At 37.8% G+C, this 13,176-nt stretch overlaps 1 protein-coding gene across 1 annotated transcript in view; it reads left to right on the top strand.

Annotated features, from left to right (window-relative positions):
* The window catches only part of Oxct1 (3-oxoacid CoA transferase 1), a gene marked incomplete at its 5' end in the record, with an annotated part of 112,670 nt that extends 105,560 nt beyond the window's left edge, over positions 1 to 7,110 (top strand). The window contains 1 exon segment of the mRNA XM_013514992.1: positions 5,269 to 7,110. Within this exon segment, the coding sequence (XP_013370446.1) occupies positions 5,269 to 5,310 (42 nt within the window).
* Positions 7,111 to 13,176: the final 6,066 nt, after the last annotated feature.

Raw genomic sequence — 13,176 nt, 5'->3', positions numbered from 1 at the left:
ATGACTGATTCCATTTCCTTTGGCTCTGTACCCAGAACGGAGATTTTTGGATCATATGGTACTTTTAAGGTTTTTTCTTTTGTCTTTTCGAGACAGGGTCTTGCTATGCAGTTGACACTGGCCTTGAGCTCACTTTGTAGCCCCAGGCTGGTCTTGAACTCACAATGCCTCAGCCTCCCCAGTGCTGGGATTACAGGCGTGCGCCACCGTGCCCAGTGACTGCTAAGGTTTTGAGGCACCTACAGACTGTTTTCCATAGTGGCTATACTAATTTACATCACTGTGCATGGTGTTTTTCCTCTCCATTTTTGCCAGCACTTACCCTTCTTCTTCTTCACACTTGATGTTGGCCAAAAGGTTGATTTTTTCCTGATAATAACCAATCTAACCAGAGTGAGAGGAATGTTTCATTGCAATTTTGATTTGCATTTCTTTGATTATTATGTTGAACATTGTTCATATACTTTTAACCATTTGCATATCTTACTTTGAGAAATGTCTATTTAGGTCTGTTGCCTATTTTATTTGGATTATTCAGGTTTTTTGTTTCTCTCTGTTCCTACTGAATTGAGTTCTGTATATATTCTGAATAGTAAACTTTTGTCAGTTGTATAGTTTACAAATATTTTTTTTTCATTCTGTGGGTTTATCTTCACTCTTGTTTTCTTTGCTGTATGGAAGAAAGTTTTTGGTTTGATGTATTCTCATTTATCTGCCTCTAGTTTTGTGTTCTGTGCTTTTGTGGTTTTATGCAAAAATTTAAAAAAAAATTCTTGCCCATTCCAGTGTCCTGAAGCATGCTTTTCCTAGTAGTTGCAGGCATAGTTTCAGGTTTTACAAATACACACGCACGTGCGCACTCTTGCACACATCTTTAACCAGGTCAAATTGAGTTTTATAATAGGTTGAGAGATCCAGTTACATGGATTCAGTTTCATTCTTTTACATGTAATGTAAATATGTGTAAACATATTTCTCCCAGTATAATTCTCCCAGCAACATTCATTGAAAAGACTGATCTTTTCTAATGCATATTCTTAACACCTTTGCTCAAAGATCAGTTGACTGTAGATGCATGGATTTACTTTTAGGATCTGTTTTGGTCAGTGTATCTGTTTTATGCCATTGTTGTGTTGTTTTAAATATAATAGCTTTGTGGTACATTTTGAAATTGTGTAAATTAATATTTCCTGTTTTCTTCTTTTTGTTCAATATAACAGCTGTTAGAGGTCATTTTTCTGTTTTGTTTCGGTGGTTTCATATAGATTTTGGGATTATTTACTCTAGTTCTATGAACGAAGATACTGGTATTTTGATGAGATTGCACTTTGATAGTGGTTCTCCCAACCTATGAGCACCATTTTTTTGTGTCCACTGTAATTTCTTTCTTTATATTTTATAGTATTATAGTATTTTATAGTTTTTATCTGTTAATGGACATCTGGGTTATTTACCTCTTGACCGTTGTGAATAGTGATGTTGTGAACATGATTGTATAAATATCCTGCTTTGACATTTTTTGAGTATGTACTCAACAGTGGAATTGTTGAATACTATGGCAGTTCTGTTTTTAATTTTTTGAGGAAACTCTATACTTTTTTCCACAATGGCTGTAAGATTTACATTCTAATTGTGCACAAAGGATTTCAATTTTGTCCTATCCTCGCCAGTGCTTATTCTTTTCTGTTTAATATTAGCCATTCTAATAGGTGTGAGTCAGTATCTCACTGTGCTTTGATTTGCATTTCTCTTGTGATTTCTCACATTCAGCATCTTTTTATATGCCTGTTAGCCATTTATGTATCTTCTTTGGTGAATTGTCTATTCAGTAGCCCACTTTTAAATCAGATTGGTTTTTTGGTGTGAACTTGTAGAAGTTCCTTGTATATTCTGGTGTTAATCTCCTTATCGGACACATGATTTGAAAATACTTCCTCCAATTCCATACATTGCCTTTTCCTTTTATTATTTCCTGTGACAAGCAAAAGTTTTTTATGTTTAAAATAGTCTCTAGCACTATTTTTTATGTTACTAGCATACATTTTTCACAACTACAGAGGCTGATTTTTCTCCCATTACCCTAACAGTTTGGGAGAAGTTTGTCTCCCAAATATTTGTCAACTGATAATTCTTTCTCATATTGCACATATCCTCATATTCCATATGTAACAAGCTAATGAAAATGTCAAATTCCTTTATTTTGTCTATACTGATATTATTCATTGTGTTACTTGATAGACCAAAATAGAAAAAAAGGGAAAAGAAAGGTGACATTCCATCACTTAAAATATCCATTTTCAGTGAGAAATGAATTCAGGATTATTTATTTCTTTTCTGATAAATGCTTAAGTTCTGATAAATGCTTAAGCTATTTTAAATTTACCATAAATGTCTTAGAAACCTTTTGGAAACTATATTTTTTTTGTTTTTATTAAAAAAATTAAAATAAAAGTAAATTTAATCAATATTTGAACATCATAGAGTAAAATAAATAAACTTCCCAAATTATTGGTCAACTGTGATTATTAAACATCCAGTGTGTATTGCATATTAAGTTATGAAATATGACAAAATACAACTAATTGGTACAGTCCACAGTCCCAAGGGCCTTGGTCTTATTCTTCAGGCACAAATTCACTTACACACCAGCAGCAAAAATTAAATAGAAACATTCTGAAAGAAACTTGCTGCAGACATTCTTTGCCAAATTCAATAAATTTATCCTCTCAATATTTATTATGAACTAGCATTATACTAGAATTAAGCAATACCCTCATGGGATGTCAGTTGACTGGGAAGACCAATAGTTGGCTTACCTTCCACATCTACACCTTATTTGTCTGCACCTACCCTGTAGGTCCTGTTGGCAGAATCATGTGCTTTGGCTTGCATGGGCTTACAGTGCTGATGATGCTGGGGGCAATGGAATGAGAAGTGGTGGCTTAGTAGATTTTTTCATTACAAAATAGACAAGCCAAGTCAGTCTTCATAAAGCTTCATCTTCTTTTCCAGTAAAAGTCAGTTTCAAAACTGAGGATATAAATGATACTAAGAGCTCAAAATAGGGCTGACAAGGAAGAGGATCAGATGTTTCATTTAAAAACATTAAGGTATCCAGTTTGCTTTTAAAGGAGATGTTCCAAGTGTCTATTGGAAATGGTCTGCTTTCAAAGAAGAATAAGTTTATTTCAATAAGTTATTCCCACAGATGTTCTGTTATTAAACAAAAGACAATGAAACAATGTTTTAAATACACATGTGAGACATACATATTTAAATACAACAAGCTCGGGGCTGGGGATATAGCTCAGCAGCATAAGCGCTTGCCTGGTAGGCCTGAGGTCATGAGTTCAATTCCCGGTACCAAGAAAAATAAAAAAATGAAAAAATAAAAAGTAAAATTGCATGACCAATAAAATCTAGAGGAATTATTCTAAATACAATGAGCTCATATGTCCTTCACTATTTTTTGTAGATTTGAGGGTCAGTGTATGTGGGATATTATTTTTTTCTATTAATATATGTCTGCTCTTGGAACTGGCAAGACTGAATGCATTCTCATTTATCCTGAGCTCTATGCCAAGCCTCACTGATCACCTTTATTCATTCTTTTAGTAGAAAATGTTGCTTTATTCTTATTTATTCTTAGTTGTTTTTAGTACAAAGCTGGAATAAACATCACTAACTCTTGATATGGTGAATAGTTAATACAGTTCTTGCAGAAGTTATTTATAAATGAACCTAGAGTATCATCAAAAGCAATTAATTGCCTTCTTTTTTAGTTTTTAATACTGATTTAACCATTCTTGGGAATGCTTCTTCTACTTCTCTGTTTATTTAATCATGCATTCATTCATTCATTTGTTTATTTATTAATTGTACAAAATATTAATTGTTCATCCTGCAAGGCAAAATGCTAACATAGCCCATTACCATTATCACATCGAAATGCACTTAAGTTTTAATACTTCGTGCTCTGCTTTCCAGAGACCGTTCATAACTAGGGCCCTGTGCATACTTACATCTTAATATGGCTGGGCCATGATGGCATGACCAGGTGTGGTGGTACACACCTGTAATAATTGAAATTGGGAGGTTGATGCAGAAGGAGCTCGGTGAGCCAGCCTAGGCCACACAGTGAGTTCAAAGCCAACCTGGATTACATGGCAAGACCGCCCCTCAAAAACAAAGCAAAACAAAACCTGGTACTGTATTTTGAATGACCTATCACACTTAACCCAGATCATATACATTTAGGACTTCCCTTCTACTAGCTCTACCTTAAATGTAAACTTGTAAGATTGGTCTTATATACACTGAACATAATCAGTGTATAATACTTTTAATGCTGTTACCACCTTTTGTCATAATTTGGAATTGTTTTACAGCTTTTGGCCATTTTTCTCCCAATTCTGAAATTTCTGATAAGATTTATCATTGATCATTTATCTTTTCATTAATACATATCCAAGTAATTCAAAGATTACGTCAATTGCAAATCCTCCATCTTTAGGATTTGGAGACCTGTGCTTTTGCGCTGCCTTGACTGAGGTCTCAGGGTTATCAAGCTCAGAGAGCAGTGGTCCATCCAGTGAAGGCCTTGCCTGTCAGGACCCTTGCCTGGTCTCCCTCTGCTCCTACTCTTCCTGCTGCTTGTTGACAGCCCCAGTCATCATTAATTTAGGAGGTGTAATGCCAGAAGGTTAAGAATGACTGAATACTCAAATGTGAGCAGAACAACCATATGTTGGTGGTTTCAGAATGAGAAATATTATCTAGCAAGGCAACTGTGTTATGCCCCCACCAGTCTCATATAGACAGAGGCAGGGCTTATAGAAGATGATTGGATCCTGGAGGAGCTATGCTCGTCAGTGTAATCATCTTTTGATAAATGTGCTGTTGGAAGGTGGGGCCTGTCCAGAAGAGGTGGGTCACTGGAGGGGGCGCTGTCTCCCTCCCTGGCTCCTTCCAGGGCTCTCTGCTACCTGGCTGCCATGACATAGGCAGCTTTCCTGTGCCGTGCTCCTCCACCAGGCCATTTCTGCTCCAGATCTTACTGACGGGACGGTAAGTGTGAGCCAAAATAAACCTCTCCTCCTTTAAGTTGTGGATGCTGGTTATTGTGTCCGGGCAAGGAGGAATGTGAGTAAGGACAGCACTATTCATGGCAGGGCTGCTTACTGCCTGTATCATTTAAGTTTAGAAATTCAAAGGAGATGTGTGTGTCGGGTGGTTTTTCATATTTTGATTTTTTCTTTCTTTTACCAGGTTTCACCAAAACTCATCCCAATGCAGCAGATCACAACTTGAAATGTGGAACAGACGTGTGTCCCCGGCTGCTAGGTTTTCATTTTAAACTCATAGGATTTAATTAAAGGGACATCAGGATCACAATTGTATATTTAACTAGCTGTTTTTGATAAGTTTTCTTTGAGTGTTTCAGGACTTACACAGCCATGTAGACTTTGTTCTCTAAGCATGTTATGACCTTTTAATGAAAGCAGAAGAAAAATACTTATGCTTACTCTGTTCCCTAAGTGCTGAGAAGGTTGTCTTTACCATTGGTGCTCACATTGGATGTACTCATATCTTCATCTTGTGTGGTAAATTGTATGCAGTATTCCCTCAGGTGGGCCCTAGCAAGAGTTTCATTGATATGCTTTCTCTCATAACTAAAGTATGACTTAATAGTCCTGAGAGAAATAATGTAACAGTCCTGAGAGAGTAATGTATTTGTGAATTTGCTGTTTGGAGGAATGTTCTCTTAATGATTATTTTTCCTTCAGCCGTCTCTGACTTTCATTGGGGGGCTCTGATTTTGTGATTACATCCTGTCTCCCTAGACTATCCCCCTTCCTCCCACACTTTTTGAGCTAAATAGATACCCAAGAAGACAAGTGGGAGTGTCTCCTGGGAGAAAGGTAACTGGTTTGTGGAAGAAACAAGAAGATGTAGACTCTGGATTGGTGCTGAAATCTCCCTAAGAAGTTGCCTTTATGGACAACCATTCATCCATTTGTGCTTTGCCAAAGTCTAAAGAAGAGGGCTAGAAACCTAACTAATTAACATGGATAGTTTTGAAGATTTTAAAACAGCATTGCATTCCTTTCTATCCAGAAAAATCCTTAAGATTCTTTCTGTGTTACTGAGGCCCCATGGGCTATTTGTACTTACTTCTTAGGCCAAGAAGGGCTGTGAGTAATTTATTACTCCTTAGTCACAATGAGAACAGAGTTCAAAGACAGGAAAATAACAGATACTTATTTTTTAGGCTCACATTTCTACTCGGAAAAGATTCTAAGTATTGAATGATTTTTCAATAGAACAATTGTTTTCTTTTATCTAGGCTACTCACTTTGCTAAAGTACTTCTTACTTAGCCTTATCTGGAGAGGAACTCATCATGGGCAAGACCTGGATTGGAAGAATTGGTGAATGTTTAGTGTTGGCACTGAACTTCGAGGATTAGATGTGCAAGAAGTGCTTTCTCAAGGCTATCCTCAGCACCAGACAATTATTGGGGCGTGGGCACTTCAGAACCATCCTGGGTGTCGCATGGGAGAAAGCATAGACTCTCTGAAGACACACTGAGCAGTTGGCCTCTGGACAGATGCAGGCATACTACAGTGTAATATATCATTTTCTTGGTATTCAGTATAGGAATTTATGCATATTTTAGGTGATAGTTGTCATTGAAACTCTTTTAAGTATAGCTACAGTTATGTCATGTATAATATTCAAGGGAAAAGAGAATTGTTTTCATGAGTACCACACTCCATATATTAAACAGCCTTTCAGGCAGGCTGCATGGTTGAAAGTATACACTCCCAGCACTGGTTTAAAGAAAAACAACTTTCTTATAATATACGAAGTACCTGAGGGTAATATATATCTATATTAGAGTTATAATTTGGAAAAAAAATTTTATTGATTGCTATTGTATTTTCAAAGTTACTTGCTTATCATTCCAGTCTTTTAAGATGTGATTCTAAGAATTTTCTAAACAGTGGCAGAATCTAAGTTAATAACTTAATATTCTTAGTCAAAGAGTGCCAAGGTGTTAACAAATGCATTAAGAAATAAAATAAAGATTCCAAACTGATAAAGATCAGTATATGTGTCCTTTTTCTCACTTGGGAATGGTGTAGCTAAACATGGAAATAATGCAACAAAGATTATTAGACTAACCAACAAAAAAGTCAGTATACTTTACCACTTCTAATCAGGTTGTTGCTTTTCATCTTACCAAAGAAAAGATATTGGCTTTCTAGAAAGAACAAATAAAGCATTATCTAAATGAATTCTGTACCTTGCTTCTTATCAAAACCAATCACATGTCTGTTAAAATTGATTAAGGCTTCGTGTGTTAATATTTTGGGCTTTTATCTAATATTTTTCTTTATGAAACACATGTATTAATTTCCCAGTGACTTGTGGTACATTGTGAAGTTGTTTCCTGCTACTTTGCCCAGCATCTGTAATGCCTCTCTAGTGATAGACTCCCCTGCTGGCCAGAGGGGTGGCTGTTTCCCAGGATGCCATTTTTGATAGCCCTCCTCCACTCACTGTAATTATACCCAGTATTGGTACACAGTGTAGAATGTACCAGGTTATTTTGCTCACATTTAAAAAACGGAGGCAAAGGACAAGTCACAAAGCCATGATAATATGAGTCTGGCACCAACACCTCCTTTCCCCAGTACACGTGCGCATTCATGCCCGCGTGCACACACACACAGAGTACCAGCTGAACTACAGTTGGAAAGAAAGAAGACAAAACAAAAAGAGATGAAAGCCAAAACCAAAAATACAGAGTTGTAGGGAGGGAGCAACCGTTGTGTTATTTGCGCTCCTGCTTCTGGATATGCCTAAGACCAACTTCCCTCCATGCTCATACATGAACCCACAAATTTCCTTTTGCTTAAAGTAGGTGTTTGTCACCTGCAACCACAGCAGGAAATCATACAGCTTTTGTTATTCTCAAGTCCTGAGAGGAGTCTCGCTGCCTACAGAAGTTATGCATTATATGAACAAAATTGCTTTTGCCTGGACCCAGAGAACATATTAAGAGCAGTTGTGGGGTGTTATTAGCGGTTAGAAAGGTTGGTGGAGGATTTCTTTCTTTTGCAATTTCAGTGTAGTCACAAGTTTGATTTGTTGTCCCAATAATTAATCATCGGATAGGTTGCTTTGGCACTAACTTCCCTTTTCTTATATGATGTGGTGTTGAATTTATTAAACTTTTTTTCCCAAATTCTCTTTTTAAATTGGTGAGAGTACACTATTTTCCACTGTGGTTCTATAAGATGTAATATATTTGGTAGTACAAAGATTTATGTGTATTTAAAAATGCTTTGCCATAATATCCTGGGGTGAAATTGTCTATTGTTCCTGTCCTTTTAGGTTTTTATTGTCTATCCTGGTTTCCTACTGGAGGCTATACTGAGTATCACGCTGGGTGTAAGCATAAATACCAATAAACATAATGTGATGTGAGTGCGTGTCTGTGTGACATACACTTGAAGTCTCCTGCCTCTGTAAAGTTAGAGATACCTGTGTTAAAAATTCTAACCCAAATCCCAGCCCTCTTGTAGATTACATACATAGCAATTTCCATTAGAGACATCCCTACACCAATCCAGATAACTAATCAGTAAGACAGTTCTTTCCCTCAAAGTCACAGTACAATGCAAATCATGTTTGATTGCACTATGCTTGATGGCCCTTTTAAAAAACTTCAGGCAATGATATAGGTATCTTAGCTTTCCTTAACATGACCCATAGTCATGTCAGTATTTCTGCTGAAAAACTATGGGGTCCTAGATGCTCAAAACAGGCACTTTGTATCTTTGGCTTATTTTTTAGTAGCTTGGTAGCTACTAAGCTACTTGGTAGCTACTTTGCAAAATTTCCAGCAGGTAATTAGACAGCTTCAGAAGAAACCATGTTATTCTCTTGAAGCTCCTCTCTTGATTTGAGGATAAGAGGCCTTAGCTCCTACTTTGTCTTCTAAAGTCAGAATGCCCAAAACTCTCTCCAAATCTCTAAAACTGCTTTTAGCTCTAGCTCCCGATCCAAATACCAGCTTAACGTAGGTAAGAATCTAAACATTTTCTTGCTCAATCTCGGGTAGATACTTCAAAATCAGTGTACACTGGTAGATCTTTGTTTGAAATGTGTGTATTTTTGTGACAATTACTGGCCCTTGGTAAGTTTCTAAATATTTTTAAATTAAATTACTAGTTGAAAACAAGCGAACCCAGGTGTGGTGGTGCATGCCTGTAATCCCAGCACTTGGGAGGCTGAGGCAGGAGGATAGTGGTGAGTTTGAGGCCAGCCTGGGCTACAAAGTGAGCTCAAAGCCAGCCTGAACTGCATAGTGAGACCCTATCTCAAAAAGACAAAAAAAAAAAGAAAAGAAAACCGGTGATTCTAGACCAGCTTTAAAGAATTCCTCTCAGCTTGTCAGATAAGAACTTTGAGGAAGATGCAGGAGAAAAAAGGCAGAATCCAGAGACTGTAACAAAGAAATAAAGAAGGTTCTTCCATTAACACTTTATAGATCATCCAGAATATTCTAGCTAGTTATTTGATTTTCACAATAACCTGCCAGAGAGACACTATTACTTCCATTAAAATTAACTTGATTATTCCAAGGAGAGCAATGTCCACCATTTCTTTAATCAAATTAGCCTTTCAAGGCTAATGCAGGATTTTGCTAACTCAGTTAATGAGATGTGAATTAAATCCCCTGAACAGAACTAGATTTGTTATTCTCTGATACGCTGTAAAACAAAGCCAAAGCCCTTTAAATCTAATGGAACACGTATTCAAAGTTTGTTCCTTCTGTCCATAAGCTCTTGTACACAGTTTTTAAAGAAACGGGTAGCTGTTAAAACTAAAATAATAATCCACCCAGAAGACAAGAGGCCACTGTGGAAGATTCTTAGTTTCCAAGGTTTGCGTCTGTTCCTACAGGTAGGAACGCTTGTTTGACACCAACAGGCGAGATTAACGGGTATTATTTTATCTTTGTAGCTGAGTACTTTTCTGGAATTCAGCTACTTTGGCACTCACCTTTCCCAATGCTTTGAAGGTGGTGTTGTATCTTAGACACATTCTGTTGAATTCCCAGGTAAGGCAGTGCTGGCAGCCTGAAATGTTACTGGAGACATGGAGAGGGGCACTTGGTAAAACTTAGTGCCGTTCACACCACCAGGAAAGGCAGGTTCCATGGAAAGAGAACTGGCCACAGAATTGGAGTCTGGGGAGTGGCAGAGCTAGGAGCATTTGCACTCAGACTGACATGTAACAGGAGAACATTTGAATGTCACTATCACATTTCTTCGAATATAAGACATCATGAATTGAAAAAAGCACTATCATTTTGTTTACCCTCTTATCAGAAACTTCCTGTATACATTTAAGATTTTTTAGGCTTGAGTTCAAGTATTCCTTGCCCATTTAAAGGAAAAGAAGGGTCATTATTGAGTGCTTAGGGCAACTGATAAGTTAGAAACAGGTAATGGCCCAAGGAAATCCACCTGCCGTGGAGTTTGTGTGTTTCAGTGACGAGTAGGATCAAGTGGTCAAAGGGAGCAAGTCCGAGTAGGCATCAGGTCAGGAGGTAGGTGGGGGCAAGTACCTGTCATAGCTCCTCTTCTGGGGCAGCCAGAAGTTGAAGGGACGTCTCTGTGTGTTCTCCTCCCCTTGACTCACCATCCTTTGTATACTCACAATATTTGTCTTAGTGGTATACAAGTTTATCTGATACAAAATGTAAAATATTGTAATTAAAGGTGTTTAATGCATAAATGAAGATGTAAAAGGATTGAGAATGCCAAAAATAAATGACGTCATTTAGGATGAGTGTGCTTGTGCAGAGAAAGCTCAGGAAGATAATTAAAAAGCAACAAAACTAGGGGAAAGATTAAAATGCCATGAAATATTTAACTTGCAGAAGAGAAGTTAAAAGAGTAATTTTGTAAAATCTAAAGAATGCTATGAAACTCACGAAACAGGTCCCTTGTCTAAGTGGAAAGAAGAAATAAGAACTGAAGAACTTTAGATATTATCTCAGTTACTTCCTCATTGCTGAGACAAAAGACCTGCCACCCACAAGTTAAAGGAGCATAGTTTTATTTTAGCTCATAGTTTGTAGATGTTTCAGCCCATGGCTGGCTGGCTGCAAGGGAAAGCAGCATGGCAGAGGAGAAATGATCCACAGCATGAAAGGCACAGAGTAGTGAAGCAGCAGCATGCAGCCTCCTTTTCTTTTTCATTCCATTCAGGCTATAAGCCTGTTGGCTGGTATTACCACACCCAGGGTGGGCTTTCTCATTATCCACGCCTAAAACTATGGTAAACCAGTCAGTCAACTAATTTGGTTATCACACACCCTTACTCAATATTTGCACACCCTCAATCTGGCCACCCATGAAAAGCCCCATGAGTGTATGAAGCTTTGGGGGACATCCAGATACAACCCATAACAGATGCGGAGCAGCATTCCCCAGCAAGATTTTAGTTGATTTTTTTTGTTTGTTTTGTTTTGTTTTCCAGTACCAGGAATCGAACTCATGACCTCATGCTTGCCAGGCAGGTGCTGTGCCACTGAGCTAAATCCCCAGCCCCTCAAGGAGATTTTAAAGAACAGGAATTTTAAAAAAAGAACAAGAATTAAATTATATTTATTTCCTTCTCTTCTTCCCTTCTTCCCGTCTTGCCTGCCTTATTTATTTTAAACATTGCGTATTTTTGAGACATAAAGCTTGGCATTTATCTATTGGTAGGAAGTGAAGGAAGATGGGACAGAAAAGGTACTAGGCATGCTTATGTAAACAATATTCTGAAATCTATCATTCCTGACATCTGCTATTCAAGGATATTTATGACTTTTATAGACTTGCAAACTCTCTCGTTATGCCCAGGAAACTATCAGCAAATGCTTGGCAAAAAATAGATGCTCAAATTTTAAGCAAATGGGTGAAGAGAATAGATGAATTAATGAAAAATAATTCAGTGGCATAGGATAATATGAGCAAAATTCAACTTGTCTTTTTAAGATTATTAGTTCTTAATAACGACAGCAAATAAACACATAACTGTTTGGAGTACATACTAGTAAAATATCTTTGTCTCTCTCTTCCTATTCCCCCTTTTGTATTTCTTCTAATTTCTCTTCAATGGATATTTAATGAGCACTTTATCAGTCAAAAGTCCAATGAGGGGATCGAAACTACTTAATAGTGAACAGCAAGAGTTTAATATAAAGAATGATTAATTGCTACAAGGGATCAGCTTGATGAAGTACTGACTAGTAAGACTAAAGAAACTTTAAATAACGTAAGAGAACCACATACTTGGGATTTAAGTAAGGTTTCCAAGGACTGGCCCTCATGGTTGAGATCTAGACCTAATGGGAAACTTAGGAGTTTGGCTCGCTGGATAACACAAAAGTCCTTATGGCATCATGCTAACGGAACATTCTGGAAATGTGCCTCTGAGGAACAACAGGTAATCGTTTGGTGGGGGCTTGGGGCAAAGAGGAATTACCATGCTTCAGATGTTTCCACAAACACACCTGAAGAGGTACGAGGGAAGCTGTTCACAAGGAGGTGTCTCCACCTCAGAGCCACCTGAGGTAGCCCTGGGGGAAACTGCTAGCTGCTGGGCCCCGTGGATGGCAACAGCTGCAGGACCCAGAAACTGGACAAGTCAGTCATTCTGAGGTTGCTGGACTCTAGAGAAGCTGTGAATCCTGCAAAAGATAGACAGTTGAGAAACCAGACTGGGATGCTGGCAAGAAAAGCACCAGAGCTAGGGGGTGAAGGCACCTCCTTCACCATCACCCTGTCATTTTCACTGACAAAGATGCACTTAGTGCCAGTCGGCGAAGGACTTCTATTTGCAGGGTCCAGTGCTATGATCTTGGAGCAGACAAGGAAGAAGGGATTTGGAGCTGAAGACAAATTGCTAACTGACAGAACACCTGCTGTGAGCCAAAATTGTGCTACATTCTAAGGAGAGACCAGTAAGAAAACACATGATCTACCCTTCTGGAGCTTACAGTTTAGTAGAGAGAAATAATTCTTAATTAAACTTTTATATGTTGGGATAAATTTTAATTACGTTGTTTTCCTTTTCTATGAGGAAAACTTTGAATACCAGGAGAGAT

This window comes from Chinchilla lanigera, unplaced genomic scaffold (assembly GCF_000276665.1).
Source record: "Chinchilla lanigera isolate Chin_1 unplaced genomic scaffold, ChiLan1.0 scaffold00025, whole genome shotgun sequence".
NCBI lineage: Eukaryota > Metazoa > Chordata > Mammalia > Rodentia > Chinchillidae > Chinchilla > Chinchilla lanigera.
This window is presented reverse-complemented; position numbering and strand designations above follow the sequence as displayed.